The sequence below is a fragment of the Oppia nitens genome, unplaced genomic scaffold, assembly GCF_028296485.1.
Source record: "Oppia nitens isolate AA-2021 unplaced genomic scaffold, nextdenovo-longstitch-racon4-pilon3 scaffold5_pilon_pilon_pilon, whole genome shotgun sequence".
NCBI classification, from domain to species: Eukaryota; Metazoa; Arthropoda; class Arachnida; order Sarcoptiformes; family Oppiidae; genus Oppia; species Oppia nitens.
The window spans coordinates 2,740,001-2,754,821 of NW_026533243.1; the positions used below are offsets into that span (position 1 = coordinate 2,740,001).

At 23.9% G+C, this 14,821-nt stretch overlaps 2 protein-coding genes and 1 long non-coding RNA gene across 3 annotated transcripts; all 3 read right to left on the reverse strand.

Annotated features, from left to right (window-relative positions):
* Positions 1–2,775: 2,775 nt before the first annotated feature.
* On the reverse strand, positions 2,776–8,564 carry LOC128961275 (protein SSUH2 homolog). Its single transcript, XM_054307493.1, has 8 exons — positions 8,510–8,564; positions 8,337–8,412; positions 6,485–6,614; positions 5,283–5,531; positions 5,011–5,204; positions 3,942–4,050; positions 3,393–3,500; positions 2,776–3,006 (listed from the first exon to the last, which is right to left on the reverse strand). The coding sequence occupies exons 1-8, from the start codon at positions 8,559–8,561 to the stop codon at positions 2,860–2,862; spliced, it is 1,065 nt and encodes a 354-aa protein (XP_054163468.1). The 5' UTR covers positions 8,562–8,564; the 3' UTR covers positions 2,776–2,859.
* Positions 8,565–10,540: 1,976 nt separating this feature from the next.
* LOC128961465 (uncharacterized) lies at positions 10,541–10,949 on the reverse strand. Its single transcript, XR_008484613.1, has 3 exons — positions 10,881–10,949; positions 10,746–10,801; positions 10,541–10,652 (listed from the first exon to the last, which is right to left on the reverse strand). It is a non-coding gene; the product is annotated as an uncharacterized LOC128961465 (long non-coding RNA).
* Positions 10,950–12,283: 1,334 nt separating this feature from the next.
* On the reverse strand, positions 12,284–13,647 carry LOC128961952 (mitochondrial inner membrane protease ATP23 homolog). The gene is made up of 6 exons (XM_054308289.1): positions 13,229–13,647; positions 13,065–13,110; positions 12,948–13,003; positions 12,723–12,883; positions 12,569–12,658; positions 12,284–12,509 (listed from the first exon to the last, which is right to left on the reverse strand). The coding sequence occupies exons 1-6, from the start codon at positions 13,512–13,514 to the stop codon at positions 12,306–12,308; spliced, it is 843 nt and encodes a 280-aa protein (XP_054164264.1). The 5' UTR covers positions 13,515–13,647; the 3' UTR covers positions 12,284–12,305.
* Positions 13,648–14,821: the final 1,174 nt, after the last annotated feature.

The window sequence follows — 14,821 nt, forward strand, 5'->3', positions numbered from 1 at the left end:
TTTTCCGAAATACAATATATTAATGAAATTCAATGAACACATTGCGTGTCATTTGGTTTTRTGTAATCAATGAGAGCGAAGGCATTGATTGTATTTCGCACGAAAAGTCGGATACGTTTTGCTATTTATTTACTTTTGATTTAATATATTATTTAATATTATACATACGGTATATTAAMTGTATACATAAAAATTAAATCAATTCAAATAATGATGTTTAAAATGTTAAAACTATACTTAYATTGCATAACTTAACWATTTTATATTATTTAAATCAACTTAAATATTTAATTTTAATATTTTAGTTTAATTATTATTAATAATGTACTAGAAGTACATTTTCAGTAATRACATAAATTTACTTATATAACTTATATRATACTTCATATACTATTTATTTTACAATATTTTTTTATAAATAAAATCAAAAAAAATATTTACATAAAATTAMCAAAAATTCTATATATTATTTATAACTARAATTTTTTAATCTAATAATCTAGTTATGATGCTCTAGTTTTGAATCAAAATTTTTGATCATCAAATTAGTCTAATATTAAATTTATGCATAAACTATAATAAAATTACATTTAAAAATGGCAATTATTTTTATTTATATAAATCTTAAAAAYACAGCTCATATTTCAGATCATTAGTGTCTTTGAAATACAGTACAARAGCTTGAATTATAAAKTGAAAGTATATACAAGTTTTCAATTTAGTGTTAATTGAGTTTTTCTCATTAATAATTTGGTCCAAACTCTCCCAACTTTCAGTTCATTATTTTTAATAACTTTGAAATTAGATCCTAACATATACTCAATATAAGTCCTGTTTTATCAATACTATAACTGTTTTAACAATATTACTGTGTTATATCATGTCATATTTAGTACTTTATTATTGATTTTTTTGTGTGTATATCATTCAATATACAGTATAATCATTATTAATATTATGAATATTATTAGCTATAGTATATAACTTATATAATATAAGTCACATAAATTTGAATTTATAAGCTAATCCTTAGTATTTTTGCTYTTATTTTGTTGCTATAAATTAATTCWTTATTAGTTTGTTAATTGTAGTKGTTTTACTTGAATTACAATATTTATYAAATAATCAATATAAATAAAATTTCCTGTCAATTGTTAAAACAAAATTATTGCTATTATTTATGTTTATTATTGCAGTTAAATTATAATAAAATAACTTTAGTATTTTGCATTTTTGAGTTATATCAATATTATAGTATAAAAATATTTTTTTWWAATTACAATATTATTTGGTTTACTTTAATAGTTTTTGTTTTTATTTTTAGACATCATATTAAGTGATAACTGATTTCAAATTATGGTATGGAGACAAATATGCTATTATCGATAGAAAAACCAAATTTATCTGTTATTTTAATTGTCATATTYAATGTGTGATTATTTATGGACATCATTTCGAGGATGTAATTRATATTTTGAATGATATAGACATCACTTTTATCAGATCTGTTTCTTAAGAAAACATTATCTATACAACTATATAATTTGCAAATATTTGTTTGTTTATATGTATGGATGAATGTCTGTCACGCAAACAATTACTTTTAGCTCGATATTAAAATAATTAAAATAACTGTTAAATAAAATGTATTGTTGAACRCGAAATTTAAATAATTATTTTTGTTTTAGTATAATTTTTAACTTTTAAATTAAAACAACTAAGCTAACTAGTATTTAGAAAATTTGTAAAATACGTAAATTAAAATATATAGAGTTAAGCCTTGAATGTTATACATAACTTATAATTTAATTTTGTGCACTAAATCTTTAATTTATTTTATTTAAAGCCTATAATTCGGTTATTTAAACATACAATTTCATAACTGTTGTATAAACTAAATATTAATAGTTTAACTAATTAATAAAACTATTTTAATCAATATTAAAAATTACAGTATGTGTTGTTTACTATATTATTTTATTAGCGATAATGATAAAGTTCATAATTTTTATTATAATTAAAGTTTATTTTTAAATATCTTAAATTTATTGATTTCATAATATAATACATAAATTAATTACTAATTAAACTAATTAAATTTATAAAAATAATATAATAATTTAAATAATATTATGACTAAATATTTWWTTTTTTTKAATTGTTGTTCWTTGGCTCGATTTTATGAAAACTAATTTGTAAATTATATAATGTATACAAAAATATCAAATATTTTAAAGTTATACTTTGTTGGATATATAAACATTATTCAAATGTTTATAAATTACAGTACAGTAGTATATTTTATAAGAAAATRTTTTGTGAACAACAATAAATATTACATTAAATATTGTATTATAATAATATTTAGATAGCATTATTTATAATAAAAATACAAATCATTGTAAATAAATTATATACAWTAGCAATATTAATTATAATAATTTTATATAATTTATAAACAATTTTTACCAAAAATAACATTTATTATATTGAGGAGAGAGAGAGAGAGAGAGAGAGAGAGAGAGAGAGAGAGAGAGAGAGAGAGAGAGAGAGAGAGAGAGAGAGAGAGAGATAGATCAATAGATAGAACAAAAGATAGATAGATAGATAGTAGAAGATATTGTTAATCAATAATAAAGTGTGTGTAGATAGTATAGGTTTTGATGTGTTTGCATAGATAGATAGATAGAGAGAGAGAGAGAAAAATCAATATAAAATTGTGAAATAAGAGTAAAATCAATGCAAACAAAAGATACACTTAAATAACAGTAAAGTTATTGTTAATCAATAACAAAGTGTGTGTCGTTTGGTATGGGTTTTGATGTGTTTGCAGTATTGGCCCAATTAGTGGAAATGCAATCATAGTATAACACAACCACAACAGCAGGTCTGTGGATAGTCAGGTGCGTGAACTCGTCTCTCCTGTCCGTACACTGAATACTGTGCCGATTCACCCTTCCATAGGTAATGGATTGTTGCTATTGATATTAGACGAACCCGATGTCTCTATTGGATGACCATTCAGATGACAATTATAACCATAACATACAAAATATAACAATTGTTTATTAAATGACAAGAAAAGCAAAAAAGAGAGCAAAGAATTTAGTCATTGCATTCAAATAAAGACTTTTTTGGATCAATTACTCAAATAGTTTACTAATGATATACACAATCGTTAAGAGGGATTAAAAGGTTGAGACAGTGAAAGAAAAGTGTGTGTGTGTGTGTGAGTGAGTGAGTGAGTGAGTGAGTGAGTGAGTGAGTGAGTGAGTGAGTGAGTGAGTGAGTGAGAGAGAGAGAGAGAGAGAGAGAGAGAGAGAGATAAGTATAATAAAGGAAATGGAGTATAGGAGAGATGAGCTGATAAATGATGTGAAAGCATAACATACCTGAACTAACAATTTTTCASTCGATAAGTATGTGTCCCAATGCTTTTGAATCAATTGTTGTGAGGACTGGTTTATAGTATTGTCTGGAAAGTGATTGATTGGCCATAACTGTCGAAACACRAGCAGAGATTGCAAATACAAACATTATTTAAATCATTAATTAGTTTTGTTTTGCAAAACAACATAATATTTGCATTTGTGAGACAATGTTTTTCAGAAAATAATTGCATTTTATATCTTTTATCAGTTTATATTTGAGTAACTCTTAACTCTTTAACATTTTCAATAAACACAAAACACTGAACACTGAGTGTTTGTATTCATATTTCACTATTTATATCACTATATGATTAATCACTTTTTATACTAAAATATATTTATAGCTGYAAATGAAATTTACGTGAGTTTAAGCTAAATGAGCCYTATTTTTAATATTAAACAAACTTAAATCAGTTCTAAAACTGTATAAATAGTTATATCAAATGAGATATTAACTGAATATTGAGAAACAATCTTTCCCTTTGCCTATCATTAAAGTACAATACATACCCTATGCTGTTCCTCTTCAAACACGACTTCCCCGGTAACTGATTTGAGTTGTTGGTCGGGCACAGCATTCAATGCGTTATCCAACACATAATCGTCACAATGGTTTGACCTAATAATACAATAACAAATATGATATCATGAATTCATTTCATATTATAAGTGCTTTTTATAATAATAATTTTTAATCATTAATTGTATAAAACGATTAATGCCTTATAAATTTATTTATATACTATTTTTTACATTTTTTTAATTTTGTCAAATGATTGCTCTCATGAGGACGTGATATGAATGATATGTTTTTTYCCTAACAATGCCCACAATATCCACAACATTGATCCCAATGAGTCATTTAACAATCATTTAAAATTACAATTATGTCATTTTTATTGTTAAGTTATATACAACCCGTAAATTTTATACATTAGCACAACATCGATAATATTAAATTTCATAAAATAATGTTTTTTTCATGAACTGTTAAAAAGGTGTATATTTTATTTCCCAATCCTATTTTTGCATATTTTATATAGAGATTTACTGGTAAATAGTGTATTATACTGTACTGTATATAAATTATTAGTTAGTAATACTATAAAACTCATAAAAAATGCTAATGAAGTGAAAGTTGCTTTCAATTCATTATATATTTTCATTTCATATGTTATTTAATGAGAATTGTTTGTGCTTTCATTAACACACAAATGAGTTGTATATCAATAGTAATTGTACATTATTTTTGCAAATGTGCCGTTATTTTAATTCAATGCTTTCTAAATATTATGTAATCAACTTTCTCTAATACCAAATATTTAGTCTATTTATATTACACATAGAATAGGATAATGGATTCATTGAAAGTCATTATATTTAACGATTGTTACAATAAAAGTCCGGCAATTGTTTTATAAATTTTATATGTTTTGTCAAATTATATGACAGTATATAGTCTCTGAAATGTCAATTTTTAATGAAACATAAAATTAATTCACTTTGTTTTATGATGTGCTGTAAATATGCTTTAAATATTGCATTGATTATAATAATAAACTTAAACATTTGTAATTACCAGGTAATTATGACCCTTATATAGCATTTCAATTGTCCGGTGCCGGCACACGACTGACATTGGGTCCGGCCTTCACCGCTACACTTCCAGCATCTCAACCGACCCGAACCCATACACTTCCAACACCGTTCCCTTTCACCACCATTACTAAAACTGGGTTTATGTCCGTCTCCATGACATGAAAAACATGTTTCCTATTAAATTGTATTTGTTTTTTTAATTTTTATAAATAAATTGTTTAAATATCCTAAAAGTTTAAACTATTAAATTACATATCCTTTGCCATCACAAGAAAGACATCGTTTTCTTCCCCCACCACCGCATATGTGGCACATCTTAATTGTTGCTGTATTTGGTACCTCCATCTGTGAGACCTGATTCTGGAAAAGAGCTGTTGGATTGCTTTTTATATCCCAAATGTTCATAGGATTAACAATTGTATGACTATCTACTGGACCGCCTAAATATGGTTCGTAAGCCCAACTAATTTGTCTTTTTTCGCTAAATGTYTCTAAAGTATACTAAAAAAGATTCAAATATTTTAAATATTAATTAGATAAACATATTGTAAATTACAAAATATACAAATACAWGATTATAAATTGCGTGCAAAATATGAGGAAAATGAGTATATTTTTGTTGAATATTTTTTWAAACTTAAATCAATTCTTTTAGGAAATAAGATCTTAAGATTTTGGCAAAAGATAATAAAATCAGTGCCAAAACTCATGAATAAAGATATAAACAGTGATATAGAGAAAAGCCATGAATGGCACACATGTTTGTAKAGTTTTTTAATATGAAATAATTTCACACTTGAAATAACAATTAGTTAATACAATTATTTTTGTTGAATATTAGCTCCAAAAGTCATTGTATTCATATTATTCTTTGATTGATTTATACTATAATATTACTGTAAATTACTTTATATTTTAATTACTATTATATAATCATTAATAAAGAATTCCAGATGTTATACATATTAATCTATTGAATGGGAATTACTGTCAAAATCATTAATGGATTTTCATGRTCTACATTGAAATATCGTATTTGAATTACTTTTTTGTTTATTTATTTAAATAGTAAAATATGTATGTGTTTATTATGTCATATATGTTTTGCATATACCGTACTGTACAACATGATTATATGTTATTTAGGAAATGATGCAATAAATTGTTTAAATTTAATTACTGTTATTTTACTGTTTGAAACTTATAAACAAAACAAAAATTAAATGACATTTATTTATAACAATASCAGTAATGGTAAGAAAAACATAGAAAATAAGATTTTTATGRCTTATTTCTTTAATATCTTAAACATTGAATTATTGTATTCCCTTAACAATTGTAAGCCATTATATATGTTTTTCATAATATTTGTTAGTTTTATATAATATGATATCATTTGGAAATTATAACTATAATTAGATGCTTATGGGTTTAGATGGGGAACATTAGCTTACATGGAAAGCACTCATGTGCTCTATTTTGATGATTGACATATCATTAGCGACTCCTTTACCATAACAGCACTTATTGGTTATATACTTAAGTAACGCCTGTCGGGCCTCGGATTCGGTGATTTCTGTTGTACTGAAATGATATAAGTATTCAAAATAAATGAATCAAAATATATTCACTATTAATTAAATCAAAACATAAAACATTGTGCATAAATCATCACATTTTAGTCCAATATTGGCAGATAAAGTGTATAATATTATACAGAATATTGTTTGATATTTGTTTAATTGTTTAAGCAATTTGTTTGAGACAAAACTTGTTTTAAATATAATTATTGTAATTGTATATTTTATAATAGTAGGCTAGCAATGTGTAATTAATTARAAAAGTCGTATAATATTTGTTATGTCATTAAATGAAATATTTTATTTGTTATTATTTTTAAATAATTTTTCYTTTATATCATTTAATCTCATTTCTGGATCAAAGACTTGAATTGCTGTCAAAAAWCTTTTCTTTTTGTTGAAGACAACAACAAATAAACTGTTTTTCGCTATTACCAACTGTTTTGCTATAATTTTCAAGTTTTCAAACTTTAATTTTATTATTTATCTCAGATTTCTATATTTTATTTGTTTATTCTTGTTGTAAAGTCATTATTACATTTATTTATATTTATTTCATAAATTATCAACAATAAAGTGTTATAAAAGTATATAAGTATCATAATTTTTCACAGCATACAATATATCAGAATAAGTTAAATTTAAATTAAATAATACTTTAATATTRTTACATGTAGTAATATTTATTTAACAATTATATATATACTAAATATCAATTAATTATTGTYTATCACTATGAATTAATTAGTTTTAATTATTATTTTAAGRAAAATWAATAGTAATAAAATTAACAGTTATTTAACATATACAAAATTTAGAATAAAACTTATCTTTTTTGTTTGTTTTAATATAATTTACAATTAGTTATAATTTGTAATTTCTGTTTATATTTAAAATGCGGTCACTTTATAATTTTAAATACTGAAAATAGATTGTGAATTAGTAAAAAAATATGATATATTTAGATCACTACAACGCTATAAATTATACTCATTATATAATTTACTATTTACATTCATTAGCTTTAAATTGTGTTATTTTTATGTTAACCATATTTTGTACAAATATATTACTGTACTTTTAAAATCATAATTTTACTTTGAATGTATTTTTAAAATACAAATATATTTTTTTTAAACATAAATTAAATCCTTTATTATAATTTAAAAATGATGTATCAGCAATTTTTGTTGTAAAATTGTCATTTATCTACTAACTAATAAGTTATAAGTAATCAAATTTTAAAAATATGTATATAAATAATGAATGGATTTTGATTATTCAGTCTAAAAAATATTATTAAATTTTTAATCAAAGATCATTAACACAGAAAATAATTATTATTACTAATTGTTAATTTTTGAAGTTTACTACAACTAAATCTTATTGAATTTCTTATCAATTAAAGTGTCTAATCGTTTTGTATGAATTAAACTAAAAATAATGCATTCATTCATTAATTAACATTTTCTAAATGGTTAATCTTATTTAATTATTTATTTAATTAAAATATAGATGACTACACATAAACTATTACAGTAATMTAAAATTTCAATATTAGCCATTAACTTCTATTAATTCTTAAATAAGTAATAGTTTTATTACTATTATTGTAAATATTATTAATTTTAAATAMCACCTAAAATAACATACAAATCGAGTGATTGATTGATACTATAAACAGTCTATAAATGCCAATACATATAACACATCTGTTAGTACATACCTGGGCAACGACCGGGTGCTCATCTCCTCCTCATCGAGTGGTGGTGGCGGTGGTGATGGTGGCGGTGGGATGTCAACTATATACAAAAATGTCAAAATAAAAACATTTGAATATCATAAAATTTATATTTACTATAAATTTAGTTTATAAAAAATTTATTAAAAAATCCACACCTAATGTATCAAACTGTATGTCATCTATCGTTGTATACAATTTACTACACATTTGAAACTTTTTAAAAGATAACCGATTATTGTAATTACGAATACGACTATATTTATTAATACAACTATTATTAAAGTCACAAAAAAATAATTTTAGTTTAGCTTCGTTTCTRTCAAAAACTCTCATCAAATGTCAAATTATTTTACACGATATTAAACATTAAATAAAAATAACACAATTATTAATTTATTAGACACTTTGACAATCTATTATTAATATTTAATATAGATCTCAATCATTATAAATATATTTATATGAAAATATTCACTTAAGTTTTACAAATTGAAGTTTACAAATACAATTAATAACTGATAAAAACAGTATAAATTCATTAAATAATCGATAAAAATATATATTTTAAACTCATTGAGTTATAACAATTTATTTATTTAACTATTAGTTATAATATATAAAATTTTAAAAATTGTCCCAATTTTTAAGTGCGTTAAAAATATATTTGTTAAAATAATGAAATGACTTTTAATTTTACTGACTATTAGGTTTAATCTACAATAAAAGTTAAGATTTTCTACTTTACTATTAAATGAATATAATTTAATGTAGATTTTTATTTAAATAAACAAATTTTAAAATATTTTTGAATTAATAGCAATTATTGTTCACAAAATGAAATCAATATAAACTATAGTTTCATTGAACGGAAAAAGTAATTGACACGAAATGTATATTCAAGTGATGGGACAACAAAAATATAGTCAAAACCTATTGATTGCAATAACAGATAAACAGATGTGAAATGAGTTGAAACTTAAAGACGCGTGAAATTAGCTGTTCATCACTACATCTCAAATCCAATACAAACATATCAAACATATAGAGAGAGATTTTAGAGAAAGRGAGAGACACTATATTATAATAAAGTGAATGTAATTTTGATAAAACATTTTTAAGCCAAAAATTGCATTCATATGCATATTAAACACTGTTTACATATATGTTTAAATCTATTCAACATTAGAATTAAATGCTTATATCTATAATATGTAAGTCAAAGAACCAAATGCATAGACAGACATAGTCTCCCATTGCTGTGATTTAAGCCAACAATATTATGTTATGTTATGTTATGTTATTTTAGGTAATATCTTACAATCAGACCCGTTAAAAGAGGTCCGATGCAATTATCTGKCCAATCATAAGAGTAAATAAAAAATAATTAATTATAAATATATTCAGTCTAAAATTGTCTATAACTTWGCCATTATTTGTCATTTTTATATTAAAAATATGGTTTAATAGATATTAACAAGAAWTTATGAGTCGGGAGTCTAATGCGGGTCTGATTTTAAGATAGAGCCGTTATGTTATGCTATGGTTGTACTTAATATTGAAAAGAAAAGACATAGGATTTAAGTTATGTGCACAACATGTGAATGTGTGAACTGAGAAATAACTGGTGTTATAAAAATAGAAATCACTTCAAAAATTATGGGTCATATTATTCATAAGATTTRAGTYTTTAAAAACAGTGAATTAATTTTTAAATATTATATTATATTTATGAAAACGCAGATTTTTAGTTCAAATGTCGCTATAAAATAATCATCAAAATAGTTATTATTTATATAATTGTATAATTGTATAATTCWCATCATTTTATTACAAATTTTTTTCAATTCATTTTAATAAAATAATATAAATATCAGACATAATTATTTCTAAAATCATTTGTTTTAATCAAAATCATTTACAAKAAAATTAAAATTTTTAAGTAAATTAAAGTTAAATAACAAAAATAAATCGTAACATATTTTTTTTTAAAAATAAACATTTGTTTGAAGAAATTCAGTAAAATAAACWATCGTTTGATAAAATTAATTACTAAAACATGTCTTTCAAATAGAGAATAGGTTTTGAAAACCATTGTAACCAATTTAATTGACTTTCTTCACAATTTATTTGAGTTTCAATTTTTTTTAATTCATCGATTGATTGTTTCAATTTATTTGTGTAACCAATCCAAATGCCATTATTGATGGCCAATATAACCAAAGCATATAACCAGAACCTYCCGGGTTTGACCAACATATGTCTCGGTGTCGATTGACGCCAACTCTCAGTTTTAAGGAGCTATAGTACAGTTAGATTTCAATTTAGTTTWTTTAGTTTTAAATTAAWTATACAAACAATAAATAATGATATTCTAGTAATATATTGMAATACTTGATATGATTTGTTTATAGTTGCCATTGAACTGTTAAGTGTTTGATTTACTGAATCTAATTTTTAAATAATTATATCATTTTATAACAATAGTATAGTACAGTATATGACAGTGTATATGATATACTGTATTACCCAACTCGTCATGAATTAGGTTTAATTGTGTCGACATATCATTCAATTGATTATGAATTTGATTGATACCATCTTCTGTTTGGATAAATGTACCAAAAGATGGATTTTAATTRATATTATTTGACTAACAATAAAATTACCGATTCTTTGATTACATCGATACACGCTATGTGTTAGACTATCTGTTGATATAAATCAATCAATATATATATATATACAGTATATATCATATCAAGTGATCATTAAAATCAATACCCAAATCARTTTGGTTACGMTTCATATGTTTGTGTAAATCATTTAATTGTTGCAAAACTATGTCYTTATCTTTAGTGGACATCATCACCACTTGAGACTTACAATCTCCCTATTTATGTGTCAAATATAATGATTGACAATACACTTGAAGAATATTYTGTATCAGACCTTACAATTGATGTCTTCATTACAAACGATAGACTTGTATTTTGCGCCAACAAATTGTGAMATTTTATCAGTTATTTGTKTCCACCAATACATCATAAAAAAGATTGTCTTACAAAACAACCAATTGTTTGTCACCACTAATTGGTATTAATTCAAACATAATATACTGCCAATTAGTTTAATGACARCACAATRTGTGTGTAAACTGTAATTTTGTAAAATACAATATRTTTTGTTTGTAAATATACAAAACAATGTACCGGTTTATTACAGTTAGGGTTCGGACAAATTCCCTCCGTTGTTTTTATTTACTAAAATTTCCCTATTTTCCCTTCTCCCTGGGAATTCCCTGGGCATCTATTTCCTTGTGCTACCACCTATTGAAACATAGACAACAAATTTTGTTATAAGATTTGAATAATATGTTGTTTTTATTTAATTAAATAGTATGACTAAATTCACTGAATTCAAATTTATTTTTAAATAAATATTAAATTTATTTTATAAATATAATATATATTTCTTTCTAATAGGAAGGGAAAATAAAATATTTTCCGGGAAAAAACATTTATTATTAGTAATAGTCAGATTTTATTCAAATATTAAAATTACACTAATTATGTCGTAATTAAATACAAACATTTATTAKTAGTAGTAGTATTTRACTAAAWAACTTTAGATAAATTTATAGCTAAATAAATGACCTTGATAATTTAAATAATTATTTATTTTCATATAATTAGAAAACTTAATATTCCGGTTTAACTCTCATGTTTTAAATAATTWAATTAAATCAATAATGGTTTTTAAAATGATTTTATATTACCGRTACGATTATTATTAAAAAGTATGATATTGTGTGTAAATAATACAAATTAATAGTATATCATTGACGCTATTTTTATGATAAATTTATTATATCTAATAAAYAAAARTCTAAATAATATTTTTTTGAACACTAATTGTCTAAAATTATAAATTAAATTATCTACAAATTAATTGTTAAATTGAATCATAATTATAGTGAAATCTTTCCCTATAAACCCATTCCATGTCCTTAGAATTGGCTCGAAGTCTTCGACCTACTGGTTCTAAATCATAATAGCATCGGTCAAAGACCCGATCGACAATAKCCCAGGCCTGKTCAGTGGTCACATCCTTACGGGTGGCTATTATTGAGGCCACGGCTTTTGTTTTTACACAATTCTACAACAAATMATTTATTACCGRTWATRTGTTTYAATATATTTAAAATAATGTCATACGGCGTGACTTTTAGCTATATCCCAGGGTCTGGTCGTTCCCAAAAGGAAAGAGCTGATCATTGAACAGTGAAACAAATTGGCTGCTCTAATCTTAAAAACAAATATAAAACTATAAGTAATATAATTAGTGGCACAGGTAGGTAAATAMCGGTACCTCAGAGCAGGCAATGTGTTCGAGATTATTAAAGTCAAACTTAGCTCTACAGTAGTCAAACATATGAAGAAACTCATGCGATAGGACTCCTTGAATGATACCCTTATGAATGACACGATTCTGACAGATGACCACTTGATTCAAATGTGGGTCATAACCACCTGACCGGTCAAATGAAAAACAAATAAATTAGTCGTAACTCAAACTGCTTTCTAATTCATTTACCGGTGACATCAGCTGAACAACACTCGCATGATATGTGACGCCGAAGATCGACTTCACTGACAAAACAAAAAATTAAAGATCAGTTTTAAAGCAAATATTTCTGTAATCAATGTTTACCATCCGTGAGATTTAAGTGCACTCATCATCAGCTTAACTAACGGACCTTCAATGGATAATCGCACCATCAAATTGGTCACAACAAAGACACAAAATATAAGTACCGGTAAATCAATAATTAATTAGTTCATCATTTAAACAGCAATCGATGGTCAAAGACTCACTCTTTTCAATCACTTGAAAGACTTTTGTTTCGCATTTAATTTTTTGAAAATCCTTTCTATCTGTGACTGAATCCCACCAACTCTTGTCTAYTTTACTGCCTCTTCGTTCGGGATATACTTTAAGTTCTTCTTCTGTAAGTCTGCTATCATTGTCATCACTATTGTTGACATAACTTTTTCGGTCACTTTTGGCCTCTTTCTTGATGTGTGTAGTGTTGTCATCATTGGACACATTGTTTGTTTGATTGTCTGTATTATCACTCATATCTATGCCTTTATATGTCATAAACCAATCACTTGATAGAAATACATGTAAATCAATGTTTTGATTGAATCATTCAAACAATTAGTTGTTATTATGTTTTGCAATGTTTTGGTCAAAACAATCAAAACATTTCAATTTGAATGACATGTGTTGTGTTTGCAACACATTATCCATAATAGAGGTCTCACTAGTCGTTTAGGTTTATGAGGAAAAACTTTTATTTTTCGATACAAATTGATTACTGTATTAGCTTTAAGTTTAATTGATATTATTATAAATTAATATTAAAATATTTTATTTTTCTTGTTGTTATTGTTATTGCTATTTATTATTTTATTAATATAAGATTTTGTTTGTTTAACTATAATTATAAAATTTATAAAATGAGAATTTAATAATATCAGAGTAAAATAATGTATTAGTTRTMATTTATTAYATTCAACTATTTAATCTATAATATTAATAAAAGCAAATTACTGTACAATCTTAATTTATACTAAACTAATGATAAAATACATATATAATTTATTTGTGATATTTTATTTACAAATTGTTTAATAAGCATTTTTCATAATAAAACTTAATTTTGTTATATTAGCAATTCACTGATTTTATACAGTTTGAACAYTATTTAAAAATGCAATAAATTTCAAATGAGATAAAAGACTATTCAAATACAAGAATCCAATTATTATCTTATCATTAATGGTCTCCTATGGCACTGACTTCTGATAAGATCACAATAAACTACTAATACTAATGCTTTTATTAATATTTATTGAATTATTTTTAACATATGAATAAAAAAATGAAATACTATTAACAAACATATGTCTATTAAATAAATTACTGATGAATTATAGTTATGTTTAAATGTTAAAACACTTGTTTCCAATAAATTAACTATAATTTCAAATGTTTTCTAAATAAATTATACTATTAATATATTAAACATTTTTGATTTTAAGTATTATTAAAATGACAAAAAAGTTTCAATTGTTTTATTTTATATCACTTATTATAACCATTTATTGTAATGACTGTCCATTTAAATCATTAATTGAAGAGTATGGCTGTCAGTGTGGGTTTGATGTAWCTGACCGATGGATCAGTTGTATCGGAGATCAGTTTGATAGTGCCATTGATTTATTGAGCACTCATTTGATTGACAACGACAAACATTTTGATGAGTTATATATCAGAAGTGATACATTGACCACAATTGACAAGAATTTTCTCAATAATATTACATTTAAAACAATMACTTTTGATAAGTGTTTACAACTAAAGACAATACATAAGAATGCATTTACTGGTGTCGACAATCA